This window comes from Crocodylus porosus, unplaced genomic scaffold (genome assembly GCF_001723895.1).
Source record: "Crocodylus porosus isolate Cpor-Errol unplaced genomic scaffold, CroPor_comp1, whole genome shotgun sequence".
Classification (NCBI taxonomy): Eukaryota; Metazoa; Chordata; order Crocodylia; family Crocodylidae; genus Crocodylus; species Crocodylus porosus.
This window is the reverse complement of record NW_017728927.1, coordinates 1,368,798-1,382,158: the sequence shown is the minus strand read 5'-3', so window position 1 is coordinate 1,382,158 and position 13,361 is coordinate 1,368,798. Positions and strand designations below refer to the sequence as shown.

The window sequence follows — 13,361 nt, the reverse complement described above, 5'->3', positions numbered from 1 at the left end:
CTGCACAAAAACAAGATGATTCACAATTAGAGTCCAAATTATTCTCTAAACTCATTCCATTGTATCTAGTTTCTACAGAAATCTCAAAAGAATGGGTAATGTTACCTATCCATTTTTTATACAATACTAGGCATTACAGGTGTTTAGTTAGGGATTCTATGTTCTACATTACAATTTCCTATGACGCAAACTTAAATATCTGACTTTGGAAAAGCTGTCAAATTAGCTTAGCTATACTTAAATAACAAATAAATTTAAAAATGCTCCCTCCATTACATGCAAGCACTTACTGCCTGTGCCATGATGTCTTTCCAGTAAGTGTCTACGATGCCAAACTTTCTGCCCTCTTCTGGCATTTGAGCGATAATGTCTTCTGAACTAAAGATTGGTTCTAAGTAAAGCCATGTTGCTTGACATTTTAACCAGCTATCTAAAATATCTTGCATTAAAACAAGCTTCTCTTCCCATGCCTGTAAACAGAACATTTAATGCTTATGATCTACATAATTGCTTCAAATTACACTTTGATTCAAAGACTGAATAGTGGAAAATGCCAGATAATTACTTATATTAATGCAACATTTTCTCATTTCATTTCTATGTGGTTACTGGTATTTACATAATTGAAAATAAACAACCCCAAGAGTTTTATCTCTAATATCACACTCTGGCCAGAAAGAACCAATTTTTTAACAAAGATGAGGTGTAGTGCAACTGTGGCTCACGTGTTTAGGCCTTGTTCACCTGAATAGCCAGAATAGGTGCTTATACACGTGCTCCGGAAGTAGGGGGGAGGAGAGGGAGGAGGCACTTTAATTAGAGGGGGGCACTTTAATTAGAGGGGCTCCAAGAGCTGCTCTAATTAAAACACCTGGAGTGTCTCTTGTATCAGTGTCCCTGCACTTAAAAACGGCAGCGAGAACGCTTTAACTAAAGCTCATTGAACACCTCCACTGCTATTTTTAAGCATGGGGACACTGACACATGAGATGCTGGAGCAGAGTGATTACTATGCTCCAGCAGACTTGATTAATCAAGTCTGCTCTGAAGCGCTGTAATTGCAGCACATCAGAGTATTGGCTTAGAAATGGTATTCAAAAGTTTGTTTTTTGTGAATTGGCTTATAGGTTAGGATGGGCAACAGGGGTCAATTGATTTCTAAAGAGCTTGGGTCCCACACAGCCCTGAAGGTAGGTGGGCTGTCTAACACAACAAGGCCAACAAGAACACATAGTTTGGAAAAGCAGTCTGGAAACTGAGAGTATGTACTATACTGCCCATAACATGAAATAAAGTGGAACCACCTAACAAGACCACAGAGCAGAGAGGCCTAAGTCCCAGTGTCGCAGAACACTCAGGTGCCCTGTGCCTGAGAGCAGGAACCGCTCGGGAGAGGCCCCTAGCAGCAAGAAGAGAGAGGCTCAGCTGCTAGTTACCAGGGCAGCCAAAGTCACAGGTGCTGGTTGCTAGGGCAACTGACAGGGAGCCAGCTGACAGGAAGGGGCAGGGCTTGGCCCTTCTTAAGCCCAGGCATGAGACCAGGAAGGCAGTTCCCCTCTGGCAGCCAAGGGAGGGGGAGCTTGGCCAGTGCAGACAGAGGGGAGAAGCCTAACTGCATGAGCATCCCCTGTTTGCTGTTATGGGTTGGAGTATTTCCTGGTAGGGATTGAATGTTGTTTAGCCAGATGGTTTAGCTTTTTATGTTATAGCCTGGGGGCTTTGTGTTTTTGTGTTCGCTGTTGGACCAGAGGACTGGGTGAGACTATTAGGGGTTGGAGGAGGCCTCATAGGGGTTCCACAGTAGCTTGGGGACCCTGGCGCCAGAGAGGGTGCAGCATTTGGGGTGCACTGACCCCAGCCCCAGAGCAAGGTGGGGGGGGCAGCAAGAAGCCCCAGAGCAAGGTGGGGGGGCAGCGAGAAGCCCAGAGAGAAGGCAAGGACAAGGCCAAATCACAGCAGGGCCCAGATCGAATACCACGTTTGTACCATCTGCAAGGCTTAGGCTGCGGTGTAGGGGAGGAAAAGGAACTGCAGACAGCGCTCCTTGGCACCAGGGCACATAAAGTGGGCAGCCTCCCGCTGATTACAATCAATCAATCAATCAAGATCAAGGCATGGCAGGAGAGTAAGCAGGCAGTTGGCCCATAACAGGAGGGCGGAGCCACCAAGAGAAAGGCTCCAGTAGCAATACTCCTGTCACACCCGGTTTTGGGGGAACAGACAAAATTAGAAGGCCCAGAAAGCTACATGGACGTGTGACCACAGAGAGACAACCAACCAGAGATAGCCACGAATGAAAAGTTATTAGGAGTCACCAAGGGAGAAGGAGAATACAAAAGTGCAGACTTGAGAATAACAAAGAGTCCTTGCCTTTTTCTGTCCCACCCTGGGTTCCTCCTCCCCATCCTCCCTGAGAGGGTTCCCCATCCCCTGGAAAGGGTCCCCGAGGCCACCGTGGACAGTGGCCATACAACCAGCCCTTCTCATCCACCCCACTGGAGGGGCTGTGTGGGCCTTGGCATCCCACCTCCAGGCTGCTGATATGCTGACATCTGATACTTAAGAGACAGGCTCAGAGTGAAGACTGCATCCTGGCCAGGTGTACTTTGACTCTGATGACAGCCCTAGGATTTGGTAGCTATACAGAATTGCTTGGTTGTTTGCATAGCTTCTTGTTATCACTGTATATCAATAAATTTGCCTATTATCAAATGGAAAGGCCATGGTCGGTCTGAGGGTGGGAACAAGGCCTTTGGGTCCTAAATCCAGAGCCAACAGGAGCAGACTCATTGCTTGTATATAGGCACCTAATGAGGTCTACGTGTGAAGAAGGACTTCTGTGAACAAAGTTGCAAGATTTGGATTTCATTTATGACTGTAAATTGGTTTGTGCACTGATAAAACACCAGCCCTTCAAAACTGTGCAAAATCTCCCAATCCTCAGTATAAGGAGTGGGCCAGGGATGTATTGTAAGAGGGTAGGTAGATTGCACTGTATCAAGTGACCCTTGGGGATTGCTACAGGAGCCTGTAAATTAAGGGTAGCATTTGCTCCTCACCGCCCTTGGTGTTTTTGCTGAGCAGCTGTCAGCTGGACCTAGGGACTAGGGCTAATGACCTGATGAACAGATGGAATTAAAAGACTGACATCGTGAAGATTAGTCAGAAGTATAACCAAATATTAATTGGAGGTGGGGAGAATCTCTACTTTCTGTGTAAACCATTTGAATTTGTACAGTCTTTAACACCCTTGTGCATCAAACATTTGTTGCAGAATGACTTCATATCTTAAACCTACCATGAAACTGCACCTGAACAGACAGGTAGGCCACCAGGAAAAACAACTTCGAAAAAAACATGTGGATTATAACAGTGCCACAAAATTACATATGTATTTCCCTCACAAACGAGAGTGCTGCTTATTATTATGCGAATCAACAGGGTTGGTTTAACTCCATCAGCCTATTCCCAAGATACAGGACTCAAAAAACCTTGAACATGACAACCAGTGTGGCCATACAATTACATTTTAGCCTCATTGCAAGTGTTGCACCTGCTTCTTTGGAAACCAATAATTCAAAGCTCTTTGAAAAAACAGCATGAATATTTGTATTCCTTAGAAATAACTCAAAATGTATAACTTCTTATGATGCCAGAACACCTTAAAGCACTCAGGAAAAGTATATTAGGAAAGACATGTAAATACAATCAAACTGGCTTTCCCTTACCCGGCATTCACTTTCTATTGGTCTGATGAATGGAGAGCCGCACATTGTCTGTGTCTTAACAATATGATCATCGAGCAAAAGCTGGATGTCATCAATTGCTGACAGGATGCTGGTGTTCTGTAAATGTATCACACTTAGTTAAAGCAAATTAAGTTATTTTGATACACTAGTCTAAAAAATGTAGAGGTCCTAATCACTTAATCTTGCTGTGGCTCAGTTTCCCACATGGAAAATAGGGATAATAAAACCCTCCTGCCTCCCATGTGTGTTGTGAGGATAAATACTTCAAACCCCAAAAGATTTTCAGATGCTATGGTAACATAGGTCATTAAATTACCTACAGATAGATATTTTAATAACTTTGCATGGACTATCATGCCTGATTTTACTTCATGCTACTCCAGTAAATCAGTAGTAACTCCACTGATTTTGCTGAAATGCTGTAAGTCAGTACAGATTTATTCATTTTAACAATTTGCTAGTTGACCTTTACTCACAGTGTCTCTGTACTTCACAAAAATGAAATGCATATTGACCCATTCCAATTTCATCTTGTCCAGGGATTTCTCTAGGGAATATTCTTTACTAGCTGCTGCTCCTATAGGTTCCAATCTGGATTAAAATTAAATATAGTTTAACTATATTACAAACAAAACATTCCAAGTGACAAACAATTTTGGGATAGAGAAAGAGAAAAGGTAATTCAATGAGAAAACATATAGGAGTGAACCCACATGCAGACTTATGCATGGCACTGAAGTGCCTATGCATTTCAGCCTTGTATTTACACATGAAAAGGCCAGTGAAATATGTAACAGGCCGTATTTCACATGGGAGCTCATGAGTTGAAAACAGCAGAACAGAAGAACCTGGATGTACTAGGTGATCACAGGATGGCTATTAGGGCTGTGCAAAATTTCGCCGGACATTTCGTTTTGACACTGCTTCGACCAATTTTGGGATCGAAACAGCAACATCAAAACAAAACAAAGGCCCTCAAAATAGCCTCGAAACAAAATGAGGCTAGTCGAAATGTTTCGACCATAGGCTGGGGATAGGAAGTCAGTTCAGCTGGGCTGCCTCCCGCCCTCGGCACTATCTAGTGTAGGGGACCGGGAAAGCAGCCTAGCTGCGCTGCTTTGCTGCCCCCATTGCGATCTAGCACTGGGGATGGAAAATCACCCCAGCTGGGCTGACTCCCCATCCCCAGTGAAACTCAAAACAGCGTCAAAAGAGCCTTTCTGTTTCAATGGAACGGAACAGCTGTTTCGACTCAAAATGAAATTCAAGATGAAACACTGTTCTGTCGAACCATCGAAACTCAAGGCAAAATGGAATGGTGCCATTTTGCACAGCCCTAATGGCTATAAGTTGCCAATGCGATTGAAAAACAATTTAAAAAAGCAAATGTGATCCTAGGGTATATCAGGAAAGGTATGTCTAAGAGATAAATAGAAGCACTGATGACACTGTAATTAGGTAAGACCTGATCTAGAATACTGAGTGCAGTTCTGATCACCCATATTCCAGAAGGACGAACACAAATAAGACTAAGTACAGAGAAGAGATACTAGAATGATCCAGGGAATTGAAAGCTTAAAAGAGGAGACTAGACAGGCCTGGGTTCTTCAGACAAGGAAAATGAAGACTGCTGTGTATAGATAACACTGAAAGGGGTAAACAATAGGGAACAAAAATAACTATTTAAACCAACGGACAATGCAGACACAAGAATAAGTGAGTATAAACTCTCCAAGAATAAATTTAGACTGAAAATCAGAAGACTGTCTCTAACAATTAGAGCAGTAGTATCAAAAATATGACCCAAGAGCTGGAACTGCTTACAGACCCATTTTGTCTGGCCCCAGGCTCTTAGAAAGGCTAAGAATTTGGTGGCAGGGTGAGGTGCACCCCCAAAATCCATGTACATCAGCAGCGAGAGGCAAGCAACAGCTGTGTTAATCCCTACAGCTCTCTGACGCCATTCACCCCGTCTCCACAGATTTTGCCTGCACGAAGGCCCATGGGCCAGATCTGGCCTGGGGTGCCAAACCAGTTTGATACTCCTGCATTAGAGAATAAAGTTCTGGAACAGTCTTCCAGTGGAAGCAAAACCTACCTGCTTTCAAGGTAGAAGTCCATGAAGTTTATGAAAGAGATCATATGATGTAGCACATGTGATAAGAGGGGATTAGACTCAGCAACCTGGAATGTTCTTTTCAGTGCCATGTTCCTTTATTTGTGAATTATCAAGTGAGCTGGACTGTATTGCACTAGGCTTGTACAAACACAGAACAGAAATATTCTCTCTGCTTAAAAGAGCCTACAGCCTAAGAAGCATTAGACAAATACTCAATTTTGGTAAGTATGTACAGTATCCTTTTAGCATGCAGGTCCATAAATCCTCATAGCTGGACAACTGGTCCCAAGGCATTTGGCTTTATATGCAGAGATTAAAAAATATTTAAAATCGTACCAAAAATATTTTTTCAAGTTCCCGAAAATAATTTTACTGAGAAATGTGACCTCTAAAAATATATGATGATGTGATGAATGCTTTATTGTCATTTCTAAGAGATAACCTGCAAATTCACTCATGCCATTTAAATCTTGTAGCCATTCTAGACACTGCTCCCTTGACTAATGTCACATAGCAAGATTTTATTTACATTTTCTAATTCACCAACTGAAAGATAATAATCTCTACAGTTTTACGCTGCAGTTTAGGTGCAGAAGACAATTTTGAAATAAATAGGGGTGGGATTTTCAGAAGTATACCTTTACGAGAACAACTCCCAATGCTTTTCATGTCAGATTTGTTTTCCTCCGACACTTCTGAAACTTCCACTTTTAAGTCAATAATGTTTATCAGTGAAAAATTAAAGGCTTTAAAATCTAATAGGATTAAAGGGGTTAGGAAATTTATCAGATTAGAAAAGTGTATCAATGGGATTTAAGTTTAAAATAAATTAGAATTAGGATGTACTACTTACTTCTCCATGTATTTTGATAATCCATATTCCAACATATTTAATAGGGAAGTAGTTTCATCAGGTCTGATCTCACATCCTACTATTTCACTAATCTGAAAATAAATAGAACACAGGATTGGTTATGAAGATGTAAATGTGTAACTGGAGTTTATTGAAGTGGACTGCAAGATTGTTATTCCACCAGAGTTGCCTCTGCACGCTTAGAACTGCAATACTGGGTCCAACATGTGCTAAATTTTAGTGGAATTACATACTGTGGAATTTTTTGGAATAAAGACTGGGGGTATCGGAACAATCACTATTTTGAAGGAGAACATTAAATTGTTTAGTACGTATTTCAACAGCACCTGTTCCCAGTGTCTGTCCTTCATTCCTCGATTGCAAGCAATAGACAGGACAGGAAGATGCTGCTTGAACTTGTCAAGTTTAAATTTCATATTTTCTGCTAAGCGCTTTGGTCCAGGAAGATCTACAAAAGTCTTAGAGAGTTTGTACATGGTTCTCCACATATTTCCAACTTCCTCAGTGATAACATCGGCATTCAAGTTCTGAAGAGATCCTGCATGTATAATTTGAAATGAACGCTAAGACAATATTGATGCTTGTTCAGTACTAGAAAGATTTATAGGTATTTGTAACCTTTTTTTTTTTAAACTGTAAACAACTGTAAACTGTTGCATTCCAAAATACCAGACCCACAACTTTATTTAGCACCTCTACATAGCATTTTACCACCCCAAAAAGCTTTGCCCAGGACAAACCAATCAATCTTTGCAACATCTGCATGAGCAAGTTGTATCATTCTAATATTATAAACAGACACTGAGAGACAGAGCAGTTCAGGGATTTCAGGCACTCAGGGCTGAGGCCCAGTTACAATTCTATACAAGTTCAGACAACTCCAAAATGGCAAATTTTATCACAAAGCCCTGTCATCCTCACCATTCATCCACTCCTCAGACTTGGTATGGAAATTAAAAGCTGTTATCCAAAGTTGCTCAAAAGGTTGTTTATTTACAATTATAGCTTGCAGCAAAGGAAATTGACTCTTCTCATGCTCCAATAATTCCTCTTCTTTATTAATAGCCTTTAGGGGAAAAATATGATTTCTGTTAAGAAGTCCTATTGTTACTGAGGAATTCTGTTACGGAACATAGGATAAAAGCATCTAAGAGCCAGTTAAATTTTTAAAAGTATTAAGAAACCAAAAAATACAGTGAAAGTCTAGTGGGAATTTAATAAGGGAATTAAGCACCTACATGCTTTTGAAAATCTTATTAGCTGGAAGACTTCAAGTGTTCAAATACTTTTAAAAAAGCAGACCATAGCAGATTTTTCATTAATGACATGCAACATAAGCCGTGCCATACAGGGTCAGACCAATGGTCCATCTAGCCCAGGTTTAGCCATTTTTGAGCCTAAGTACCATTGACTTTCAATAAGACTTTGGTGTCAAAGTGTTTAAGTTACTTTCGGAAAAGGGACTTGTACATTTTGGGAAATTGCATCCATTGTGTTATTTTCTGTTAGTTTGTATAATAATAGAATCTAGAGGCTTTAATGAAGATCAGGTAGCCAATATGCAGCATACCTCTATATACACTTTGTTTTCAAAAGGCAGCTTGAAGAAAAAAATCTGAACAGCAGATTGAGTAGCAGCAGCTAGGAAGATGAGACAGCTCCTGAGCCTTCTTCCAGCCTCACACACTAGATAGGGCCTACAGACTGACCTAGTGTGCTGGGTCCAACCATCATGTCAGGCCTGAGGCCACATACTGGGTCAAGGGTGACATGGCAGATCTGATCCAGGCAAATTGTACCCAATGCTGCACACAAGACCTCAGTCCACATGCTGGGTCTGACCCTGCGGACCACATCCAACCCCATGCCTGCTCGGTCCGGGGTCATGTGCTGTGTCTGACCCAGTACATCAGGTCCAGATGCAGACCAACCTCACATATCAGCCAAATCTGGCACAGGGGCCATGTGGCCATGTCATCTGACTTGGAGGGGGTGTCCTCCACAGGTCTGTGGAGTAGTGGCAGCATTAATGGTATGCTCCCCTGCCACCAAATCTCCGGACCTGTGGGGAACTGTTTTTCTTATATGTACCAGTAATGCACAGATGCGGGTGTAGATTATATACAAGAAAATAACCTTAAGGTATAAGGAACAGTCCTTGCCCAAAAGAGTCTCCTATATAAGCAGGTAACAGAGATAAAAACCGACTGAAATCCAGCACTGTTGTCTCAGTTTTCCTGTTGTGCAAGTGAAGCACACGGTGATTCAATGATTTACTCAAGGTCACACAAAATAGCTATGGCAGAGCCAGAAACTGAGCCCAAGAACTATTAGGTCTCAAGCCATCCTCCTTTCCCAACAATTTCAATTGTTCAGTAGATATGGGATTCATCCTCAGTTATACAAGGACGATTTTTTAAAATGAAAATTGTCGAAAACATCCAGTTCTTCAAACCAGCTTTAGTAAATAGAAGAGAATTGGCAATGTGCATCTGCAAATTTGGGGATCCTTTTTGAAGTCCACTTGGTGATTTGTGTCCATAACTCTGAAAGACCAGGATATGAGTTTACCTGAATAGATTAACATTTGTGCCAGATAATAAATACCAACCTCAAATTCTACCATTGCATCATCCAAATTCTTATCCAGCTCATTAAATTTCTCAACATTATTCTTCATTTCTTCCAAAGTCATGACATCACGTTTTTTGTAACTTTCTACTTCTTTCTCATATTTTTTTAAAGTCTCCTCAAATCGGGAACACCTAATTAAAGAGAGTTCAGAAATGTTACCTTTTTAGACTTTATTCCTTTTATAAGTTTTGAATTTTTTTTTTAAAATATAAAGAGGATTGTCAAGTGAAATCGAACCTATCACTTACAAAATGCAACTTCCTAATTAATTATTCCTCACAATTGTGTAAGGTTTCCTCTTTACAGATGAAGAAACCAAGGCACAAAGATTAAGTGACTTTTTTAGTTCCAGACAACAAAGTCAGTAACAATGCCAGAAATATAGGAAGCCTTTTAAAACATATATAACAGTTCCAGGCTCTGTCTACTAGTGCCTGCTGTCTTTAGAATCCACATGAAGATACATGATGGCTGGATGAGAGAAAAGTTTTTACCTGGTATGTTGGGGCATAATTTAGAAATGACAGGATCTGATATCTTTTAGTAGACCAACTCAATAATTCGAAAAAAATCTTCTTTGCAAGTTTTCAGGTATAAATACCCTTCATCGGGCTGAGGAAGCATCTGCAGTTGATCTGTGCTCTTCCTGGATGGAATGAATAATAAAAAAGCCAGAGGCTGGTAAGCATGCAAGAAAGCTGGTGTGCATGCAAGAAAGAAAACGGCTTTCTTGCATGCATACCAGCCTCTGGCTTCTTTACTATTCATTCCATCCAGGAAGAGCGCACACTGACTGTAGGTGTTTCCTTAGCCTGACAAAGGATATTTGTAGCCGAAAGCTTGCAAAGAAGAATTTTTCCAAATATTTGAGTTGATTGAATAAAAGATATCAGATTTACCCAAAGAACCTTGTCTGCCTATGTCCTTAGACCAACATGGCTACAACCTATACCCCAGGAATGACAGAATAAATTTATGTAAATCATAGCACCATCCTTCCTTCCACCCTTCAGACCAATTCAGAAACAAGAAAAACTCCAGTCTATCCTGCCTGAAAGGCTATTTAAAACTTGGAGCTAGGAGTTTCCTTTGACTGCAATCTGCTGACTTGACAATACCACACTCTTCATTGGTCCTAAGTCTTTTCTTTTTTTCTTTCTTTCCCATTTCCAGTACAAAAGACTATCCTAAGTTAATACCATACCTTTTACTCAGAGCTGTCTCTGCTATATCCCTCCTGACAAACAGCTGGTTTCTGCTTTTTTCAAAGATAATTTCAATCTCATCTGGCCAGTGGAAAACAGTACTATTCAGCTTTAAGTCATCATCTAAATTAAAAAAGAGTCTATTTAAGAAATTATCTTTAAACAGTGAACTATACAATGGTTACTATGACAAATATACAGAACGGTTAAGACTACTTTTAGGGAAAAGTTACAAAAAATAGTACCCAATCTTGTACCTTCAGCTTGCAAGTAAAAATAGACCAGACAGTCGTGTTGACTTTTGGGAGCATGAAAAGTGCTGACATGGCTGAGGATTGGTTTCTAAAATCAGGATGATCTTCATGTAAGATTATTATATTGGTTTATAAACAGACGAACTAATACTTGCCTCATGTGTACAGGAGCAACCAAAATTTGGCCTTGTAGGTTTCAAATGAGACAGATACTTTGAAAGGGATGAAACCAAAATATAATAAAATCAAACCAAAACCATTCAAATATATGCTTTAAGTTCTAGGGTCTGCTCTTGTCTGGGAACCTGGCTATCATACAAATTATGTGAGAGTTGAGCAAGGAGTTTATGTAGTGAACATTTAAAGATGTGGCCTGGAATGATTCAGGCATCCCCCATGTATGCAAGACTTAAAGGTGCAAATACACTATACATTTACCCTGCTGCCACTTACATGAGTTGATACAGGCAGTCCTCAAACTTACGACACAATTGGTTCCTGAAAACTATGTCTTAAGTTGAAACGTTGCAACTCGGAACCAATTTGCTCATAGGAAACAATATTATAAATGAGGGATTGGTTCCTGAACCAAGGCCCAATACCCTATTTTCACTAAAAATACCCCAGAATTTTGTACTCAATCAATTATAGATGAGTAATATAGCTACATTAATGTATTTATATTGTAAATAGCAATCATATTGATTTGGAAGGACTTTTCTGAGGTGACTTTGCTGGACTTTTTGAAAGGCTCTTTGGACTTTTTGAAGGGTTCTTGGCTGGAGTCTTCTCAGGACTCTTGGTTGCAAGTTTTTCTGGAGTCTTGTCTGTTTTCTTAAAGAAAGTGTCCAAGGCAGTTTGGACAGATGTTCTCCAGGGCAATGAGCAACGCAGTGAACTTGTTCACTGGCATGGCATTGGATCACATCAAGCGTTGTAAAGTCAAAACTGACATCATAAAGTTGAAACAGGGTGTCAATTTATAAACGTTGTAAGTGCAAAACACTGTAACTCGAAACGTTGTAAGTCAAGGACTGCCTGTACATGGATATAAGTTACACCAGCATCTAGAGTGAAAAGATGACTAGCTTCCCAGAGGCAGCTATCTGCAGTATATTCTACTACAGTGCCTTGCCATCAGGTGGCAGGAGAATCAGTAATAGTCTGTCTCCAATAAATGAATGCCTAACCCAAGTTTGAAACTTATTAGCTCTATGGACACATGATCCATATACCAGTGTATATGGATTCCTGACTTCCATGGGGAAAATTTCCCCCCCAGAATAGTGTGATTTATAGGAGTGTGGTGTAGTATAGCCACATTTATACTGATATGGCAGGGAATAGGATGATATCTGAGCTTCAAAACTATCTCTATTATCATCAAATCAGAGGTATTAATCAGACAAGGTCACCTCACCCCTACACTAAACAAAGATTTGGTTTTGTTAGTATGGGAGGGAACAATATAACCAGCAGTGCAACCAATCCTTGCACATACCATAGCAGCTGTTTGAAAGAGTCCTCAGTATAGAGGTCCTACATATGGAAAGGAAGAATTGTTTTCTTGCTGTATTTTTCCTTCTAGAATCTGCTGACTCCCTCTAGAATTCTGGCAAAATCAGTTCCCTCTAGAAAACGCTTTTCTTTCTTTCTTTTTGTTGGGGGGTTTTGTGCAACCGTTCATAAGCATAAAAGAAGTTCTATAATTTATCTAGCTCCCCAGATAAATAGTAGCCTCTGTTTTATACATTTTCCCCAGGAAGACTTTTATAGTCTGTATTTTAAAACATACAAGGAAGGTCAGCATAGTCCATCAAGAATTCCAGTCTGTAGGCTGCTTCAGAGATCTCACGTCTCAGTTTAAAAACAGTGATTTCACTAGCTTTTTTTAAGTATGCAGTAAGCTCCACCAGCTCCTCAGTGTTCAAAGGCATCTCATTTACCTTGTCTGCAATTATTTTGTACTGATTGCAAATGCTACAAGAAAATAGACATATTAATATTATTATGATGACTAATAATGAGTGGTGCATAATCTTATGAATGCAATTTGTCATTAATATCTTTACAATTGAGATATTCTCACTAATATGCACAACAGGCATATAATTAAGGACGTTCTTTTATGTCATTCATTCAGTTCCATCATCCTACCTCTCTTTTAAGAGCTGATATATCCATACAATAGAATACTAGTCAAATCGACACTAAATTGCCACTGGAATACTTAAAAGAACACCTACACTTAGAATCCTCTGTTCCATCTACGATTTAAACTCTTACACCAAAAGAGACTTACTTAAAAAAAAAAAAAAAATCAAAAACTAATTTCTTGCCATCATATACAAAACACTGCATCCAGCATGAAGCAAACTTAAAAGCTAAAATGGAAATCCCTGGACCTCCAAATAAAAATGAATATGGGCAAAAAGGGGGATTTCATAGATTTCATAGACATTAGGGCTGGAAGGGACCTCGGGAGATCATCGAATCCAGCCCCCTGCCCAAAGGGCAGGAAGTCAG

General features: G+C 40.2%; 1 protein-coding gene across 1 annotated transcript in view; it reads right to left on the bottom strand.

Moving 5' to 3' along the window:
* Nucleotides 1-13,361, bottom strand: part of DNAH3 (dynein axonemal heavy chain 3) — a 112,004-nt gene that overhangs the window by 56,688 nt on the left and 41,955 nt on the right. Inside the window, exons 14-22 of the mRNA XM_019542168.1 lie at nt 12,631-12,815; nt 10,581-10,704; nt 9,354-9,507; nt 7,664-7,808; nt 7,069-7,280; nt 6,722-6,813; nt 4,226-4,340; nt 3,729-3,845; nt 291-470 (exon numbers count right to left, since the gene is read on the bottom strand). Of these exons, the coding sequence (XP_019397713.1) occupies nt 291-470; nt 3,729-3,845; nt 4,226-4,340; nt 6,722-6,813; nt 7,069-7,280; nt 7,664-7,808; nt 9,354-9,507; nt 10,581-10,704; nt 12,631-12,815 (1,324 nt within the window). The remainder of the gene's footprint in view (nt 1-290; nt 471-3,728; nt 3,846-4,225; nt 4,341-6,721; nt 6,814-7,068; nt 7,281-7,663; nt 7,809-9,353; nt 9,508-10,580; nt 10,705-12,630; nt 12,816-13,361) is intronic.